Source organism: Argiope bruennichi, chromosome 8 (genome assembly GCF_947563725.1).
Source record: "Argiope bruennichi chromosome 8, qqArgBrue1.1, whole genome shotgun sequence".
Taxonomy (NCBI): Eukaryota; Metazoa; Arthropoda; class Arachnida; order Araneae; family Araneidae; genus Argiope; species Argiope bruennichi.
Window position 1 is genome coordinate 45,226,436 of NC_079158.1, and position 22,754 is coordinate 45,249,189.

Here is a 22,754-nt window from a genome sequence, read left to right on the forward strand (position 1 = left end):
AACAACAATAAGTACCAAGTATTTTTAATGACAAGAAGCACTCTTATTATTCCAGTATTTCATATTGTGAAAAAATTTAATATTGTAATTAATTTATTAATTTGTACTTATTATTTTACAGACTATGTGCAAGCACAAATCAGGTGGAATGAATAAACCATCCAGAACAACTTCTCATGATGGCCTCGATGAAAGAACAACTGCCTCAATCTCTAGTCAAGGCTGCCCTCAAAGCACAAGCGTAATATCCAATCCTCAGATCTCCAACCCTGTCACTCAGAATCAAGAAATCTCCTGCAGCTCACAAGTAAGGAAATTTTCAACAACTGCTGTGGTCAATATGCAACCTCCCAAATGCAGCAGCTCCTGTGATACATATGGTTTCCTTCCAAACAACGATAATCCACCATGTGATTCAGAACAATATGAAGGCATGTCTTTCATGCCCAATGTCCAAGAAAGCCCACAAGAGTTCTTGGAGTCTCAGGACTCAGATGATGAGGATACAGAACAGTCACCAATGCTGCTAAAAGAAGCATGTGGCATGTACTGCAGTCCTCAAGATCAGTGGCATCCAAATATATTGCCAGGGGAGGAACTAGGCCAAACTATTCTCAATCCTAACCACTTTAATGCTTGTGATCCATATCCCTGTTCAGCCATGGACCGGAGAGAGAAAGCATCCAACTGTGATAATTTTCCATTGTATCATAAGTACCGAGCACGAACTACAACTCAAGAACCAGTATCGTATATTCAAACGCCATACCATGTTGCTGTGGCTTGCCCAAGTTACTTTGAAAGTACAATTAATAATTTTGATGAACATCCTGTAGCAAGTTTAAATGAACACAACTATGAAACTAAACACAAGAAAAAGTGGTTGCTTAATCAGAAATGTAAAAGTGCCGATAGTGAACCGGATACTTTTAGTAGTCGACTCTCATCTGCATGCAAACGAGGTGTGTCTCCAGTCAGTTACAATTATGTTCAAGGTCACAGTACAAATATCTTAGAAACGCACATCAATGAATGTAACTCTTATTTGAAACCAGTGTATGCAAATAATGGTGATCCAATTGCTGGACCTAGTGGATTACAACGTCCTTGTAGTATTAACTGGGAAATAGGTGCAAATACTGGAGATAATGAATTCAGAAGTAGGAGTTACAGCCTGACTCCTACCATAAATTTTGCTGTTTTCGAATCAGAATCTTCTAGTGAGGCAGAAGATGTACAAGAACCTATGGTGCCTGAACCAATTGAGGTACCGACAATAAACGATGCTAGTGGAAAGACTATTGATGATCCATTTGAACTGCCAGTAATGTCTCTTGGCAAAGTCCTTCCTATATCACCATCAGCAGCACAGTTGAGTATTGCGAGCAGCTATGGTGATAATGGCTCGCCCATATGCAAGATCTGCCATATGACAGCAAGAGAAAATGATCCACTCATTTCACCTTGTCGATGTTCAGGAACAATGCAATATATACATTGTGGCTGTTTAATGGTAATTATATATTTAATTATTTCAATATATTGTTTTTCTTAAACTAATATACATCTTACATTACCTGCTGAATGATATGCAATCAGAAAAATGTCTGTTCTGTTGCTAAGAGAATTAGATTAATTACTAATGATGAGTGATTCTTTCAATTACTATATGTGACTTTCGTAATTTTTTTTTTCCCAGAAGTAAATCTGTTTTTCATATTTTTATTCAGATGTACATAGTTATAAATGGTCTTATAATTACAGCTATTTATCACGATTAGCAACTTAAGAAATATGTGATTTTAATATTCTTGTTTCACATTTGGATTAATGCTTACAATCAGATATGATTGTTACCCAATAATAATTTATGACAAATAGCATTCTCAATTAACATTCACAATAATTAATTTATTTTGCATATCAATTACACATTTTATGCAAATGTTTTGGTGAAAATGAACTGAATATGACAGAAATAAAATTATAAAACATCTGTTTATTACAATACACATTAAGACTTCTATCTTTCAAATCTATTAGAGGCCCAATTAAAGCTAGTGTCTGTAATTTGTTTTTCAATCTAAAAATTCATAAATGAATACAAGCATAAATCGTCCATTTTTAAATATCTATATATGATATGAAAGGTTTAAAATGTATACTACTGTAACATTTCATCAAAGTAACGCATTTCAAAAATTAAGCAGTTGCATTAGATAATATACATTTTACTAAAAAAGTTAACTTTGTGTCATTATTTTTATGCATATGATGTAAAAAACTATCTGTATTTATTAATACCTTTTACAGTGCCAAAAATAAATATGAAAGCTGAAATCATCATAAAAAAAGCTGTCTTACTTAATTATTATTATTTGCACTTCAAAATAAAATAAAATTCATTTATATTGCATAAACATAGAAAGTCTTATAAATAGTTTTCATAGTAATATTTCCAAATTTTATTTGTTTAAATAAAAGTAATTAAATTTGTGCAAGCATGAATTTTTTTGTTCCTCCATTTTTAATATGCTGACTAATATTTTCTGTAAATTATTGATAAAAATATTTGAGTACAAATGCATTTTCATATCTATTTAATTATTATAAATAATGAATATATCACAAATGTGCTACTATTTTATATCTAGTCAATATGAAAAATTACTAATTAATGTAGCTTATATTAATCTGTTATAAATTTAATGCCTTTATTTTATCATTGTCCCACGAAATAGATTATTATTTTAGTTATGTGTTTCAAAACATAAAATAATTTAGAGAAGTTTGTTTATAAGTGTTAGCAAATTCTAATTTTCTTTCCACTCCTCTTAGAGGTGGCTTGAAGTATGTCATAAGAGAGGAAGGAGGCCTGCCAGCTGTGAACTTTGTCAATATCAATATCATTGGCACAAAAAATTTAAGGTAGGTGCATTTTATCAATCAAATTAGAGCTCATTAAAAAATTATTTGAAAATAAATCAGTGTAAAATAGGAATTTGTGACTGCTTAAGTATTATATAATGCATTACATGCACCAATTTTTTTTTTTTTTTTTTAAGATTAATAAGCTAAAATTAATTCATGGTGATACAACCTTTGAATCTCAAATTACATTGGATTTATAAACATCTCCTGCATTCCTGCAATCAATGTAACAACAGATTATCAAAGCCGGAGAAAGAAAAGTGTGGATTATTTTTAAAAATTCATAAATTAAAGACAATACAGAGAATAACAGACAATACCCAAGCCTTTTTATTGATATATTTTTCATTACAGCCAGTAATTCTATACTTCAAAATAATTAATATAAAATATGGTATTAACTTATATATAATATTAATAAAAAGAACATTTTTGTTTATAACTTTAAAATAAGCATTTAAATGTTTCTTAATCTTATAATATGTGATAAATACAAATAATCGATGAAATTTGTAAATTTCATATATGTATCTATAATTTAGATTTATTTTATATATATTTATTTTTCTTCAACAGATTCGACACTGGCAATTCCCACAGTGCTCCAGAAAAGATAAAATTCTCCATTTAGTGTTTATTTTTTCAGTGTTATTAATGATTACATGTGCATCATTGACAATAATGTTTTTTAAACAAGACAAAGGGACCAAGGTGGACTTGCATCAAGAACTAACTCAGTCTGAAATAGGAAATCTTGTTTGTGGAGTGCTGTTCTTTGTGGCCTTTTTTGTTGCTATTTATGTTGAAGCAAAATCTCATGATACTTTGTACAAGTTACTAGTCAAGTTTATACACATTAATCAGCAATGGTATATTGATGAGTATGAAAAAAAGGAACCATCACCTGTGGCAGTTTGACATTAGGAATGACATGAAGGTATGCAATACTTTCAGCTAGTGAATGCAGACAGTCTCTAATAACATGCATATGAATGCATTTATAACAACAAAAAGGATAAATATACTCAATACCTTTTTCCTTATTATATGTTCCGTCTCAGTCCTTTTAAAAGAAATCGGAAAATTCACTTCTAAAAAATTATGCAACTGGCTTGTATATCTAGTTAAGAAATTAGCATTTTCTTTTTTACCTCTCTCATGTTGTACATTTATATCATTCTGTATATATTTTTCAGCTTCTACTTGTCGTAGCTCAGCACATAGGTCTGACTTTTTAAACTCAAAGTTCTCTTCATTACTAAATTTAGTGTACAATGAAATGCAAAATATTTCACCTTTTCTCATTTTTTTTAATAATAGGAAAATAATACCACTATGTATTATATATTTTAAAATTGAAATAAAGTTTCTAGATTTTATTGATTATGTTTTTTTATATTTATTTAATATCAAGTACTACTTGCTAAAATAGTTGGAATCAAGATTAAATAATTTCTTTTTGGTTGGTTTAATCAGATTTGAATGATTTGTATTTATTTTATTTATATTAAATGAAGGTTCAGCTTCATTTCTGTCATCACTTTTAAGTCGTTTAGAATGCTGATTTGAATTTTTTGTAAAGATACTCTGCCATTCATTTTCACATTCTGCTGCACCATTTAATGAGTTAATATTTACATTAGTATGTTTTAAAGTTTCTATTTGTGATTTCAGATCTTTGATTTCATTATTAAGCTTTGAAATTTCTTCTTTAGATTCCTTTTCTATTTTGATATATTTCTAATAAAAGAACAAGATTATGTTTCAACTAAAAATTATCCTAATTATTAAAACAAATGAAACAAAAACCATATAAACAGTTTTTGCTTTGTATAAAATTGAGTATAATTAAAAATAGTTCAAATATATTATAAGATGTAATAAAGTTGTTAAAATAATTTGATATTCATAATTAAAAGTCATATACAATAAACATTAATCATAATATGCAAATCTGTAAAATTATAAATATCTATTTCTAGAAAATTGAACTTTATTTCATAAGATTTCTCAATTTTAATGTTAAATTATTTCATGGACTTTTGAAAAGATTTTCATATTGTTCTCAAAAATTAACTAATTTTATAATACTGAGGATAAATAAACCTTAAAATTTTACTCAATATTAAAAATATATTAAAATGATACTGAAAAAAATATTAATTGGATATCTCTTATTCAAAATTTTATCATAGATATTATTTACCTGTCTAAATATTTCATCTTTCTTTAAACCATCTTGAAGAAAATTTATTCCTTTGTGTTTTGAGAACCGATTTTTCAATTTGTTTACTTTTTCTTCACACTTAGGAAAGATATCAGAAAATATAAATTAAATATAAAATAAAGAAATGAAAGAAAAAACCAAATAGAACTTAATTACTAAAAAAATATTTTGTTAGTGATGCTATAATATCAGTTTAATGTCAAACAACAAAAGTATCAACAAAAATGATTTTAATGATAATATACTTGAAACACAAAACTTTAAAAGCATCAAATTGTTGTAATTCTAGTTTCATTACAATGTTCATCTTAATTATGAACAAAATATATTTATTTAAAATTATAAAACCTTTTGTTTATCAAATATAAACATTATATTATCTTGAAAATATTTTTTTATAGACAGGATTGTTTGAGGTTAAATTGGCAATGAGAATTCTTGATATATTTAAATGGTATAGAATTTAAATAAATTCTCTGAACAAGAAATTTTTATTTAGTGAAAAAAAAATTCTACAAATTATATATATAATTGTTCTTTATATACAATTTAAGGTTACAGCTGTTTACTTCTTTGAACAAAATACAAGGAATATCATATATATGTATATACTGTGTCCCCAACAATCACAGTTTCTTTTTTGAAATCAATGAGAAATTATGCAACTTCTGATAATAAATGCATAACACCCAATAAAATTCGAATATTGTTGTGGTTACTTATGGCACTTGCCATGGACAAGCCCGCTGTTCAAAGACAGCCGAAATTCGAATATTTATAGACAAATAAAAGCTTATTTTATTTAAAATTCTATTATATTTTAAAATTTTCCTTTGTTTATCAAATTTTTCATAAATTTCTGATTTTTTTTCCCATACTGCAAACATTTATGATCTACTAAGGGGTTATACTTCCTGCTATACTTCACACCAACTTCCAAGAATCATTTTGAGATCACTTCATGATTTTAACTTGTTCACTCCCTACATAGCAATGCCTTTCTGCTAATAATACGAAATTGGCCCATGTGCCATTAAATCAAACTGTATTAAAATTATTTTAAATTATCTGAATTGCTCAACTTGGTCTAAAGCTTATAAATCATGTATTCTTAAATATTTGTGCATCTTTATTATAAATGGGTATTCCCACATTTTATTATTGACTAATTATTTACATATTCATAAATAACAAAAAGATTTCTATGTGTGAGCCACTTTATATTTAGATTGGCCTTTAAATATGTAAACAGAAATATTTAATTCATTTTTAATTAGATAATTATTAATAACTATGTAAACTGTACTATGGATAATATATTAATTGCAAAATTAAATTATAGAACCTCTTTCAAAAGAATTATACAAATAGAATTATAGAACCTCTTTCAAAATAAAAATTTGTGAATCATAAATTCATAAAACGTATTTGTAAGTGTTTTAAATTAGTTGAACATAGTTTAATCTGTCCTTTCATAAATTTCTTTCCAAAAATTACAAGTCCTTTTAAAACTATTATTATATCTTGTGAATTAATTGCATTTTACGGTGATCTTTTAGTCTTTTTTTTTTTTTTTTTTTTTTGAGATCATTCATGCAATGTCCTAATTAGCTAATGTGTCTCACCATGTGCTACTCATTTATACTATTGCTTCTTGCTTAGTATTTTATGAAATACTCAAGAGAGAATCTGAAATTCATTTTTTCATTCCATTTTGATTTGTTCAACTTAGGATTATTATTAAGTTTTTACAATAAAAAAAATTGGTAATTGGTAAAATTTAGAGTGCAAAAATTTATTGAACATACTATATATAATGAGGTAATACGATCTGAAAAAGAAGTAATCAGCAATTAATTTTTAAAAAACATTCACGAAGATAAAAAAAAAATTCTATTTACAGTTTTTAATTTTTTTCTCAATTTCATTGAAACATATTCGAAATACAGTTGATATTCTAACACTATAATAATAGATAATATAAGAAACAAAAGAAGAATTTAAATTATTAATGAATTTAAATTAAAAAATGTTTAGTTATGTGAGTTTTGCTATGTTAATTGTACATACATAATAAATATATTATTAATAAATAATATTGATTGAAAATATATTTTAAAACAAAATGTAAGTAAAAACATATTTTTGTAAATAAAACAGTACAAAAAAATACAGAGAGCTAATTTTATATCTCTTACCTCCATTTGAATTTTGAATATTTCTTGATTTTTTTCACTTTTTAACCTAGTGATCTCATTTTCCAATATCAGTATTTGATTTTCTTTTTCTCTTAGTTTGTTCATAAAACTTTCAAGTGTTGATTGAGCTAATTAAAAAAAATTATTTAAAAAAACATTTTAATTTGAACGATTTTACAAATGAAAACACAAATAAGCCAAACATTATTAATAGCTAAAAACACAAATTATCTCTGAACAGGATTTCTTTCAGAGGTTTTTTTGTATTATTTTTCTTATAAAGAAAAATTTAATTTTTAACATCTGCTGAATAACAAAACTATACTATATATTGAAAAGAGAAATGACTAAATAAATAATAATAGGCATAGGGAAGATCAAATCACTCATTTTAGTAGCTAATCAAAAATTCAAAAAATATATTTTTTCTTTTTATAAAATCCATTAAAATTAGAGATATGAAGAGAGTTAATTCTTGAGAGATGTTCCACTAGAAGAAATTTTCTTTAATACCTTAAAAATTAGAACCTACTGACATGAAAAATAAAAAGCAGGACAAGCATAACAGTCAGTAAAAAATTACATTTAGCAAAGAATCATCTTCAAAAAAATATATATATTTAGACATGAAACTATGATACGGAATTTTAAAACTTTAGCACATAATGGACTTTACATTATTATTTAGATACATAGAGAATATGATGAAAACAATTGCAGAACATATTGTGTTTGTGTATATATATAGGTAATATGAAGAAATATGAATATAAAGATAACATATGTAATATTGCTCAAATCTTTAATGCATAACAAAAGATGATGGTAATAAGAAACGGAAATCATTAATATTTCACAGAGAATATGATGAAATAAGAACAAATTTATACACCAATTCACATAATTAAAAATTCTGGTTAATGTAGCTGTTCCATATCTTAACTACTGCTTACTGTTATTGCATCTGGGTTTGAACTAAAATATTATTCAACAGGAAATAATTATCTGATTAAAGAAAACTATAAATATTTGAGATTGAATAATCTTAAACTAGGAATTGCCATGAACAATTTTGGAGGTTACAAAAAGAATAAAATGCTTTTATTAATCAGATAGTTGTTATGTACAGATATAGTTAAAATATGTTTTTTTGAATAAAAGCATCTCATTAAAAACTTGTCAAAATTTCCTTTTTAATTGTATATATTTTTATTTGTCATCAGTTAATATTTTATCTATTTATTTTCAAGTTCTTGTATGGCAGAAGAAATTTTATATTAAAAATAACAAAGAATTTTTTTTTTTTTCAAACTGGAAATTTTTTTAAAGAATAGATTAAATTTTGAAGAGATATGTTCCAAATATATTTTATAAAATTCAGAAAAATAGCTAGTTTAACTAATTTTAACTTTATTCCACACACACATATAATACAAAAAAGCTTGCAATTAAAAAAAATTCTAATTTCAATGTTTTATTGCATAAGCAACTAGATTATCATATTCTTAATGTGGTTCATTTATATATTTTCTATATTTTTCTTCTTGTGCTTCTTTTTTACTCTACGATATTTCTTTTTAATATCACAATACTTTATATTTACGACAAACAACTGAAGCTACAATAGTCCATTTCCATAAACAAATATTTTATAAAAATATTCATTTTTTAAGATAATTTTTTTTAATTCTTTTTCTTATTTCAATAAACAATAAATCTGATTTTATAAACTAATAAAATAACAATTATTCAGCAACTTATGATACCAAAAATTAATTTATTATGAGACTAATTCAAAAAGTGGAAATATTGTCCATAGAATAATAAAAGCTAAATTGGTGATAACAATGCTTAGCACTTGATTTCGAAGTTTCCTTCCTATACCATTTAAGAATTTATGCCTCTCCTCATTGTCATATACTGTTTTCTAAAGCCTCTAAATTATTCTGTTTTTATAGTGTTTACAGCAACAATTTTAATAAACAATATATGAAATAAATTTTTTCTTTACAAAAAATATTCAATACTAATAAATTATTAATCTCCATGAACTATTATGAATATTTTAACATTTAACAAATTAATAATGAAACAAATTATAATAATAATAAATCATTCCAATATTTAACATATAACGAATTCAATCCTAACAATTAGTACCTCTGAATTCTGCTTGTTGTAATTCTTGTTTTATATCTTCTTTATGTGATGATTGCATTAGCTCAATCTCATTCTTCAGTTTTTCAATTTCTCTCTGCTGAGCCTGAAAGTAAGTTATTAAAATGTTATTTAAAAGTCTGCTTGTTTGTTTCTCAGAAAATATAATACAAAAAATATTAAAAGTAACATAAAGATAACAAATTATGAAATTAAAACATGAAAGAAAATGATTTTAAGATAATAAATTATGTACTTTCAATCTCAATTTAATATAAAAATAGCATTATGGTTAAATTTGCATAATAAATTTATAATTATGGGATAAACTAATACTGATTTTTATATCAGATTAATATTAAATACTGATTTCTTTATCTTCACCAATCTTTGATTGATTGTGTATAAATGAGTGAAATCCAATAAAAAAAATGCTTAGCAAAAGTTATGCCCTTCTAAATAAAATCACACATTGTCTATTAAAACTTTTCAAAACTCTTAGAGAAAGAAAAAAACCAACAACTTCATTTCAAATTAAAAATTGTTCAGTTTCATATGCCTGCTTATAGCTTTGATTTACTTTTACAGAAGTGTTGGAAAATTATACTTAAGCTTATGAATATATAAAACAACTTATAAATACAAAGCAGCATACTCCAGATAGAAACTATATATTCAATCTCTAATAACTTTAAATAAAGAATTAAATAATTTTAAATCAAGCTAATTGAGAAGCTAACTTAATTAAATAACTCTAAATAAAAACGATAAATAACACGATTTCTAAGTTTTGGTCAATGTAACCTCAGCTTCAAACAATTTACCTTAATTACGCAAAAAAATTTTGAGTAACATGTGGCAGCTAATATTAAATTACAAGGAGAATTTTTCTAAAATCACTATCACAGAACTTTGAATGCTCAAAAAGTAAAAATATTATTAATCAAAAGTAAATAAAACAATTTAAAACTATGAGGAAAACAAATTAAATTTTTGAAATTTTGATGACAAACAAAAAATAATAATACACTGATAATAATCCACACAAATGATAGTAATCTAAATAAAGAATATATAAAGTTTTGTAAAAAATATACCTTCTCATTTTCATCCAAGCAACTTTTTAAGTTTCGTTTTTCAGAAAGTAAAGTCTTCCTTTCCACTATAAAAAAATGTCAAATATTTCAGTTTAAAATAATAAATCTCTGTATACCATATACAAAAAAGAAAAGAAAAGAAAGAAAGAATTCATTGAATTCAGTGTGACATCAGTTTTCTACTTCCTCTATATGACAATTTTTTAAAAAATTTATTCAATATATTATAATAACATTCAATTTTATTACAGAAGCTCATATTTCCTAGAAAATTTTTAAAGTAGATTCTTTCAAAATAGACTAAAATGGATTTATCAACATAATGAAATGAGTTTAAACCAAATATTCAGAATCAAACAATTTTTGCATGTTAAAATTTTAACAATATAAATATAAAGCATTTTGAGATAAATAAATGAAAAATCTGATAATTTTATAAATAGATATTTACCTTCTACTCAAAACCAAAATTTGTTATAAATTTTGTACTAATTTTTATTTCAAACCTTTAACTGTAACAATCAAAATATAAGTCAAAATCTAATTCAGCCTTCCATTTTTATGTATGTAACTGTTCTCATCTATCAATTGGACAGGATGGGAAAAAAAATATTAATATGCAAAAGCATGCTTTTTCTATATTGGAGCAAATTTCAGGAAAGTATTACTTTTTAATACTCATAGTTCATAAATGAAAGATCCATACACAAATTATTCAATTTAAAAATAAATTTTTAGAATTACTGACAGATAAAAATATTAACTGACAGATAAAAATTTATTTAATGATATGAATTCTTTTCTACCCCCCCCCCTACCAAAAACAGTAAACTAAACTGTATTTCAATTCCGCATTGTAACTAAAAACAGCAAAATTAACTTATTATTTTTAAAAAGTTTCTATTAAATGCAATAAGCTATAATTATTTTGAACTATTTCAAATCTATAACAGAAACAACTCAGAAGAAAAATACAAAAATTATACATACTTTCACTGTTTTGTAACCTTGAGATTGAGATGTGCAGGGATGAAACAGCATTGTTTAATTGACTGATTTCTGAAATTAAATTTTTAAGTCTTAAAGACAATGAATGCAACAAGAAATGATATAAATAACAATGTTGATGTTCCTCTCCCTTTTTTTACCATGTAAAAGTGAAGTATTAGTATCTTTCAACAGTTTATTCTGCTGCAAAATATTATTGAATTGTTGTTGCAATGCTTCCACTTCTTCATCCTTTCGTCTCAGAAGCTATACAATTTCAGTAAAAAGAAATAATTATTAGTTTTAAACAGTTTCCTAATATGAAAAAAAAAAAAAAATATTTGATAGATTATAAATTTACTAGCAACATAAAAATTTGTCATTCATTTTTTTAAAGCCATTGCCTCAATACTATCAACCATTTTTAAACCAATAACTTTTCAATTACCATAAAATTTTTATAGAAGTATATAAAACTAATGCAAATAATTAGAAACAGAAAGCAAAGGATATTAATTTCAAAGTTTCATACTGAAATATAGCTGGTTTCACAAAACAATATAAAAAAATATAGAAAAAATTACACTTTTCTAATTATAAATATTACATTATAAGTAAATTAGTCGTGCAAAATGCAACACTTCATTCAATTCTGCAATGAAAATTGCATACACTTTCCAATGCTGAATTTTAAACTATATAACTGAAATCCAAAAGATGATGATTGGTTCCCAATTGCATAATTTCATCCAATTAATGATAAATTGTTCTCCAATGACTAAATTTCTATGAAACTTCTATAAATATTAATTAACTTTTTAAACAAACCAAAATCATAGTATACATTTAAAAACCAATTTAAAATTCTAATTATATATATTAAAATGAAACCAAGTGTTAAAGTATTTAGGTGTACTAAAGTACACCAAGTATAATATGTATACAAAAAATGCCACTTCAAAAAAATACATTAACATAATGCATTAAATTCAATACTTATGAACGTTTCCTTAAATATTTGATACATGTAATATCATTAGAAAATCTGATTTTCTTTGAAGATTTAAATACACAGAAGAAAATATGTTTAAATTTCTGAATTAATATTTTAGAAAATTAATTTCTCTTAACTGTTGTTTATGAAAATTATGCAGAGAAATATGAATCGATCAGCAATCAACCTAATATCATTACCTTCTGGGTATATGTTAATTTGAGAAAGAAATTCTAATAAATGACATCAATTAAAACTAATAACAAAACTATAAATAGCATATATTAAAACACCTTTAAAAATTGATAGAAAAAAGTCTATCTTAAATTCTGATAATTCACAAATTTGATATAATTTATAGTAATAAATTAAAATTATGGTTCATATATAATATGGAATATTCATTTAAATACAGCATCTCTTAATTTCACTGCATATGCTTACCCAGCTTTGGTAATAGTGACAAAATCACTATTACCAAAAACAAAACAAATAGTATTAATATCAATAAAACTCGTTCCGAGAAACAATGGAATATTTATCAAATACATAAATTCATTATTTCAAATAATGACTTTATTTTTCACAAACAGATAATCTTTTAGAAAATTCAGCAGATAAAATTGGATACCCTTAACAAATTTATATAAAAATAACTTTTCCTTTTTCAACTTCAAAACTAATTTCTTTTTTTTTATTTAAATTTATTTCTCATTTTAAAAATAAAATCAATTTTTAATTTTTTGCAATAAAGAGAAGTAGCATTATAAAATAATTAAAAATAAATAATTAAATTTATTTACATTTTTTCATTAAAATTCAATAAATACAATAGAAATTAACTGAAATTTTAATAGATGGAATAAAGCATCCTAATGAAGATGAAAAGCTTCTGCATCCCTTACTTTAAAACCTTTTTCACCACCAAAAATAATGCTCATAGTAAAGCTAATTTTTCAATGAAATACTATAACTTCAAAAAAATATATATATTACGGAGCTTATAAAAAAATCTCAAAAGAGCGAAAAATAAAACTATTTGTTTTCCCCAATCATTATAAATTGATGACGATTCCCAGGAACTAGTCATAATGCAGCAGTATACACGAGGAGTAAGGTCACACAATCGATAAATGTTATTTGAAATGTTGAAATATATATGTTCAATATTTGAAATGTTTATTCAATAAATCTAATCTTTTTATCGGAAGTGTGCTCGGAAAAAGGTTTAATTAATGCTTCTAAAAAAGTATATTCATTTATATATAAAAGTAAATTCATACTGTTTTCCATAAATTTATTTCTTCTAAAACATTATTTAGATCAATCTTCATCATTTTAAAATCATCAAATTATCAATTTAAGGCAGAAAAATTCAAAATAAACAAAGAATATGAAACACAACATTTGAAATTCAAAACAAAAAGCAATGTTCCCTTTCTTTCGACAGTTACAGTTAATTTTTAAAAGCAAGCGTAGTGTTAATTTACTACAATATTAGGCAAAATTAGTTTCGGTTTAGATAGCAGCTTTCAGGTTGTTTTTTTTTAATGTTTTTTTATTTCTTAAATTATGAAAAGAGAACGTGTCTTATGATGTTTCAGAGTTAAAGTAAGAATTTTTCAAAATGTCTCTTATTCAATCTTCCTAGAAGAAGGCACAGGTTGGAAAATTAAGATTTTGTATGTTGGCAGTATACGCTTAAAATATTCATTCATTAAAATTTCAAAGCTTCATCAAAATTTCAATAACAAAAGAAAAATGACCCACAAAATTTGAGTACTGTTAATTTGAAGCCTTGAAAATAATTTTTCTGACACTACAGTCGGCAGAGCTCCAATTTTTTTATTTTCGAGACAGGAGACCGGATTCCATACTGGGCTTTATTATTATTTTTTTTTCTCTCACAAACATTTCAAATTAACATTTTATAGATAGTTTCAGTCAATACATTTTTCATTTATATATATATATATATATATTCTCCTAATTTAATTCCTGATTAACCGTAATTTAATTTTTAAACGAAAAGTAATTATAAATTTAGATGCGTTTTTTAAATCTTTAAAATAATTTAAATTAAATTATCAGTTCATCGTTAGTTTCAGTTGATATATTTTACACTTTTGTATCCAAAAATTAAAGTTTTCCTTCTAATACTCGAATTATAATTTAATTCTTAAAAAGAAAATAATTATAAATAATTGAGGTGTTACTTAAAAGTATTATAAAAATAATTAAATTAAGAACTTACAGATAATTTCAATTAATATATTAGTCTTTTTTCAATCAAAAATAAATATTCATTCACTTAATGTTTTAATTATAGTTTAATTTTTAAGAAGAAAAATAATTACAAATACAACTTAAATTATAACTACTAACATCGTAAGAAAATTTTTTATTCACTACTTTTTTAAATTTATTATTTTTAATGACATAAAAGAACCAAAATGGTATTTATCATAGAATCATTCGAAACAAAACACATTTAAATATCTTGTACAGTTGATAATTAATGATTTTTCATAAAAGTAACGTTAATCTATTAGAAAACATGTTTCATTTACATTTTAAAAAAATATCAAATATCAAAAAAATATCAAAAAGTTGGGTAGAGTGCCAAGCCAATCGTATCATATTATTAAAATTTTTGAAACCATCTGTCAATGCATTCAATAATTTAACACTTGTTTTCTATTTATTTTCGATTTTAAAGTAGAGAACGTTTTCTGATATATTTAATAGATCATCAGCTTCGTTCCGTATTTTCAATATAAATGCGATTTCGTTGAGTTAGAACAAAAGCTTTGACTTTATTCAAATAAGTTAAAAATTTTGAATGTTTTAAAATAATTATTCAAATTATTTATCATCTTTAAAGTTAATTTATAAATATTTTAGAGTTAAAAAAATTAAATTATATTTGTAATGCAAATATCAAGCGGATGAACGTAATTTTGCTTTAAAAAATAATAACACATTAAATTGAAATTGAGTGACATATAAAATCAAGATAAATAATATCAAAATTAGTAATATATTTTGTGCAAATTGTTAATTTATTTTAAATAATTTTTATATATAAACTATATATAAATTTATATTTTTCGTTTAAAAATCAAATTCTAATTCAAGAATTAGGACAATGAATATGTATGTATGTATAATACAGAGTAATTAAAAGTATTTATAAAATGTCAGTGCAGTAAACTAATGCTGCAAATTACCAGTATATAAGCCATGTTCAAAGGTCGTTTTCCCAGAATTGGTCGGCTATTGCACTTTAAAATTTTAAAGAAGGGAATCCTAAAAGTATATTACCATCATACAAAATCTCACCTGGAACTCAATTTTCCAACTCAAGCCCTCCCCTGTTAATTACTGACCCTCGAATACAGATCTATTAAAATCCCAAGATAATATTTTAGGATTATTACAGTATTACATATTTAAAATACCAGAAAGGAATTTCATCAGTGAAGGAAATGCGACACCTCAAAACACAAATTTTTATCAACAATCCTCAAAGTTTGGAGGCATTGTAGCGAACTTATTGTTTGTTTTTAAATATGAGGATGCTCTATATTTTTGTGCTTGCAACAGGTTGTTTGATTTCATTTAGGTCGATAAAGATGGGGGAGGTAATAATCTATTCTTTATCTAATACTGTATAGAAATATAATACAAGTTCCAAATTAAAATAGAATAATAGAAATAAAAAAGAAAATGAAAATTGTCGATAACGATTGGCAAAAAGAAACACCCAACAAACTATATAATCCTATGTCCTTTTCCCATTTATTGTGTATCACCTCTCTGTGAAGCAAAATAGTTCAAAAATTATATATATGGGATTCTAAAAAAGAGAATATTATTTCAATCTACTTGCCAACAACGTTTAGATAAATATAATTACAATATTAAAAAAGCCGAGAAGTTTTATTTTGCAATTCAATATTTTTTCAAAATATTTGCCGAAAATTTACCGATAGTAAAACTTAATACCTCGGCGAAATTGGCAAAACTATGTTTGCTTCTGAAAAAAAATTTCGTTTTTATTTCATTGGTCATTTTATGATACCCGAATTCAACAAAATAGATTTTTTTTATTATTCATAGATTCAAAAAGAGATTTTATTTGAATAGCTGAGTCGATAGTTCATATTGCTGTTTTAAATATCTATAGATTTGCTTGAGCATGTATTTGATCAGTGTCGAGTGCCATAACAAAATTGATGCCACTTTTCTTTTCAACACAAGTTTATTGTACCTTACAGATTTTATGATTGATGACTATTTACATACAGTGGCTCCCAAAATTGAGCATACACTATACTCTTTCTTCTTTAATTTTATTCTTTTTGATCTTAACATTCCTATTTATGGCTAATATTTATAACAACGACAAAATATACATTAACAAAAATATTGGGCTAAAAAACAAACAGAGGAATCAATAATATTTTTATTACAGTAATTTTTATGTCAAAGTTACAAATTCCAAAGTTGCAAAATTGAGTATACATCTAACAAAATCTGTAAACAAAAAGAGAAAAAGAGAAATTAATATTTTGTTGCATATCCTTTTGCATTTAGAATAGCTTGTAAACGGTGTGGCATTGAGTTGACTAGAATTTGAGTTGTTTCGCCGGATATTTTCGACCATTCTTCTTGTAATACTCTTTTTAAGTGTCCCTTGTCTTTAATATTGTGTTTTTGAACTGATTTTCCTAATTTTGCCCACAAATTTTGAATCACATTGAGATCTGAAGTTTGAGGAGGGGTGTGCAATTGCAATTTACAATTATACAACAGTCATAACTTAACTATTTTAGCTGTATGCTTCGGGTCATTATCTTGTTGAAACAGAAAACTTGACCGTAAACCCACATTCTGGGCACTTTGTTTTAAATTGTTCTTCAATTTTCCAAATATTTGATTTTGTCCATGATTCCATCAATGAAAAATAAATTTTCCACTCCTTTTGAAGACACACAGCCGCATACACGAAGTGAACCACCTCCATGCTTGACAGAAGCATTGGTGGTTTTAGGAAGAAGTTCAGAATTGGGCTTTCTCCAAACATAACATCGACCATCACTACCAAAAACATTGAAATTATTTCGTCATTTATTATTACTTGATTCCAGAAGTCTGGAGGTTTTGAAATATGACTTTTAGCAAATGAAATTCTTTTCTCTCCATTTAATTTTGAAATGAATGGTTTTGTTCTGGCTACGTGACCATTATAATTTGCTTTTCATATTACTCTTTGAGTTGTTTCTGCAGAAACACACTTTCCAATTGTTCTTGAAGTAAATGTAGCAATTTTTGTAGCACTCACCTTCGAATTGTTTGCTACCTCTCGAATAACTCTTCTCTTGGTCGTGACACTGAAGATTTTTTTCCTTCCTCTTTCAGGTTTATTAACAATTTGGCTATTTATACTTCTGGATAATTTTTTGAACGCATCCGTGACTTCGTTGAGTTTCTCTTGCAATTTCTCGTAGAGATTTACCATCTTCAGACAATCCAATAACAAGTTTCGAATTTCAACATTTGTTTCATTTCTGGAGCTCATTATGATAACCAAAACGTTTGTTTTCGCTTGGAAATCAATGATTGTCAATTAAAGTAACAAAACTATTTTACTTATTCATTTGAAAATAAATAATAGTAGTCAAGTCGCATATTTTATAAGGTGTATACTCAATTTTGTGACTTTGGAATTTGCAACTTTGACATAAAAATTATTGTAATAAAAATATTATTGATTCCTCATTTTTGTTTTTTAGCGTAATACTTTTGTTAATGTATATTTTGTCGTTCTTATAAATATTAGCCGTAAATAGGAATGTTAAGATCAAAAAGAATAAAATTAAAGAAGAAAGAGTATAGTGTATACTCAATTTTGGGAGCCATTGTATATACAATTAAATTTCGGTTTAAATCTAAACTCATTGCTTGCTGTTCCCACCGAAGCTCCAACAAACGCTCACGCTTACCGGTGTCAGAGCCACCAACTCTTCCTCCCTCTTCACTTCATCTCTTTTGAGTCGTAGGGCCGGAATAGCTACGTGGAGGTTACAGGCATGACAGTCACATTATTCAATTAGTCGACAAATGATAATGATGCAAAAAAAAGCTTGTTTGTTTGATCGATTTTGCGAGATTGCTTGTAAACTAATAATATAAATCATTTACATAAACGTTCGCCATCTTAAAGCGGAAATAAATTGCCAACTGACAAAAAAAAAAAGCTCGGAAATTTTTGAAACATATCATAATTAATTTTCAGTAAATTAATAAATTCATAAAATTGAAAGTCATTTTTATGTCTTACGGCTGTAACAATTTTCGAAATATATATGCACCGCTTGATGCTCCAAAATAAGGAAAACAGGACAAATTTTTTATTCAAGCAGTTCGGATTCAACATAAGTTGCAGACACAATGAAACTGTTCATACTGGAATGAACAGAAAATGGATGTAGAATTCATTTAGTGACTACTCAGAAATTAGTGCTGTTGCATAAATATTTTTCAAAAATTGCCTTTTTGGAAAATGCTATGTTACCCATAAGTAGATTAAATATTTAATTTCCAAAACTAAATGTGAAATTTTATATTACCAATTTATATAACTATATTTACTGCATTCCTTTAAATATTTTTTCAGAATTTTTATGCTTTTTTTATTTTTTGGAAGATGACGCAAATTATTCAACCATTAACAATCCATCCATCATTTACACCCTAAAGCAAATACACGGAAAAGAAAAAAAATGCATTTTTTTGCATCACAAATATAAATCCAGTTATATTTAGATTAAATTAAACTGTCAAATTTCCGCTGGTTACCTGTTTGATGATTTTTATAAAATGTTCAAATCTGGCATAAAGTAGATTCTATTCTTTATATGCAATTTTTCGTTCAATGAAAATGTTAAAATATCGTCGACTGTCATGTCTTAAAAACTGTCAACGAGTCGTGCTGAGTTAGCAGTCAATGTTAGTCGGGCTGTAAATTAATAGTAAATTGGCAATCGAATTTAGTTCATAGACAATGGAGAATAAATAAAATTGGAAGTTGCAAGATCACAAAGTTAATACCCAAATTAATAGTTATTTGTTCTTTTTTTCAAAGCGCTTTTTACTATGATTGCCCTCTTTGTTGTATATATATTGTGCCTGGATATTGTTTCTGAAAATATTCAAAAAAGCAATTGATGTTTTAGTTAACTTATAGTAATAAAAATTCATCTTTTGAACATTAACTCATTGAATCGAAAATTGAACAAGCCTGCAGTTTTTAGTATATGTCAAATTTATATACCTAGCTTGTTACATTTTTAAACAATCTAGTTTAAACACTCAGGACTCGACAGACTAATATGCTGGCAGTCCTTTGATTAAGTAGTCCAAAAATTTGATATAGATCTTTAAGTCTTAGGATAAAACCATACACCAAAGTTCGTCTTTTTAGCATATCATGTTAGTATCTTTTATCTCTTATCTAGTATATCTTTTTAGCATATCATCTATCGTGTTGCATGCATGTGATAAGACAGATATATTATCCTTGTTTTGATTTAGTCACACTTGATACAATATTAAATTTTTGGTGTAAAGGCCACGTATGGAATTTTATCGCTAACTCATTCTATTTTTGAATTTGAATTTTCGCAATCAGGCGAACATAATTCCAAATAAGAGTTGGAATAAATAAAACGAAGTTGGAATAAATAATAAGAAGGTCTAAAATTTGAAATTTCAGTAAATTCATGGGGCCAAATTATTAGACGATTACAATATGCTGTCTTGTATATCTCATAAACGAGAAAATAAAAATTAAAAATTGAATATAAGTGAAATAAAGAAAAAAATGTTAATTCCGATAATAAATTGTTTCATCCCCCTTAATGTTACTCGTTTGTAGATATTTAAACCAGATGCCGAATTTTCTCCCATGAATCACCCTTTATTTCTGTAATTTTACATCCTTAAATTGCATAAATAATTAATGATTAATACGATTAAAATATTGTTGAAATCTGTATAAAACCAAAGAGCAACATCTTTATTATAAACAAAAAATACTCTGTTTAATGACTTTTCTATCTGATTGACAATAGCTTCTACCTGAAAAAAATGTCTTCCTTTAAATAAAAGACTGATAAATTCATTAGCTTTAATTGCCATTATGTGAATTACTTACTTACCAGTAAAGGGCAATTTCGCTTCAAAACATTGGAATCAATGCATTTTATTCACAATAGAAATTTTGGATGCTAATGAAATGTCTTGAATGGTTATCAACTATAGAGGCGGATACGAAAATATTTTTAAAATTTATGAAATGTTTAAATCCCCCTTAAAAAATTAATATATTAATTGAAATTTGAAAAATGAATGTTTACGTTTTCTTAATTTTTTAGAATATCAGTGAAAAAGAGAATTAAATGTTCTTCTTCTTTTTTAAAATTTTGACAATCCGATATCTACTTAATATATAGTCGTTAGTCGGTTGGCTCATTTCAAGCAGTGTTTAAGTGAATAAAATTAATTGTATCGCAAGTATTAGTAGGAAATTTTGAATCATATTTGGTACACAATACAAAAAAAGACATACTAAATAGAATTATTAAAAATTCCTGATTTTCTTATTGGAAAAATTCCGAGTTAATAGTGAATTATTTTATTTAAGCATTTAATGTATTATGCGTTTATAAAATATCGTGATATGTTTAGCATGGATAGCAAATTTGAAGTATCATTTTTTCTAATTCTTTATTGCTAAGGTAAAATTTATTTTGTTCTGCTTCTTCCTCCTTTTTAGAGCTTTGGTATAAATTTTTTAAAAAAGGTAATGAAATAAAATTAGAGAGTAAGAATTCAATACGACATTGCCAAAATATATGATAAAATAAATATAATTTTCATTGCTTATATTTCAACAGCTAAAAAAAAATTTCCATTTAACTTCTTACTAATAAAGGTTTCTAGAATTGAATATTTCTACATATATTCTGGAAACCTATGTTCTAGAATTTATTATTTGTACTAGAATTAAATATTTGGTAGCGCTTTCAGCAAACCATAATTTGGTAATAAAGCTAAGGTAAGCTAAGGTATTTCTAAGCTGAAAGCATTTGCTACAAGACGTTAAGAATTGTAAAGATAAAACAGTGCTTAGGAAATGTATTCGAAGTAAATTTTGAAACATAAGGAGAAAGAAAATGCATTGGCTGCTTTGCATCGTATTAAGCTATTAATGTAACTTCCAACTGTTAAAGAATTATACAAAATGACTCTTGAAAAGTAAAATTTAAGGAAAATTATTATATTTTAATATTATTTTTGATATATTATTATGATTTTGCGAATTTTTGTACGTTTTCGTTAAGCTAAATTAGAAATGGAACTAAGTTAGCGATGGAAGATGTCAAAAAAAATGCCATTCATAAAAAAAGATAGCGAATTACGAAATATATTTAAACTTAAGTAATACAATATTTAGGATAACAAATTGGTGTTTAAAATCATTTACCAGTTTCATAACCATGATAATATTCGACTTAATACCATTTATTAAATCAATAAAATCAAATTAATTGATCATTGAAATACAAAATCCGCATTCAAAATTAAATCTAAAATTATTATATTGTGCATGTCTAGTACCTAAATTTCACCTCACTTATTAACGCTAATTTAATTTTGTATTCTTATTATAGGAAATGTTTTTTCTCAACATTAAAAAAAGTTTATTTGATGCGGTTGGTGTGATTTATTATATCTTCCACATCTAGATATTTTTCAAACCTTTAATTTCACAGTATAATAGAAAACATTTCTTCCTTTTCTGGGCAAGTTTCTAATAATTCGTTTTGTAACTGGATAACTTTTCCAGCTTGCCACCAAGCTTCCGCTCGATAAAACTTCAGTCTGTGCTCTGGAGTCATAGAAGGAAGCATGATGTTTACCCCCGATAATTGTACTTTTTCTTAAATGTTTGTATTAACTGTTTGTCCTATTATTGTTTTCATGTGTTATGTCCTTTAATGTTTCATTAAAAAGATTTAAATAATTTAAGCTTCTTTCCTTAAGAGTTTTGTTTTCCCCTAGCAGGAATAGTGTTTGGCACCCAATGGTAACTA

General features: G+C 25.6%; 1 protein-coding gene across 6 annotated transcripts in view; it reads left to right on the plus strand.

Annotated features, from left to right (window-relative positions):
• LOC129981182 (uncharacterized) overlaps window positions 1–4,315 on the plus strand; it is a 100,247-nt gene extending 95,932 nt beyond the window's left edge. For all 6 annotated transcript variants that reach the window (XM_056091912.1, XM_056091908.1, XM_056091907.1 and 3 more), the window contains 3 exons: window positions 122–1,513; window positions 2,839–2,928; window positions 3,508–4,315. In XM_056091912.1, coding sequence (XP_055947887.1) covers window positions 125–1,513; window positions 2,839–2,928; window positions 3,508–3,849 — 1,821 coding nt within the window. In that variant the 5' untranslated portion in view covers window positions 122–124 and the 3' untranslated portion in view covers window positions 3,850–4,315. The remainder of the gene's footprint in view (window positions 1–121; window positions 1,514–2,838; window positions 2,929–3,507) is intronic.
• Window positions 4,316–22,754: the final 18,439 nt, after the last annotated feature.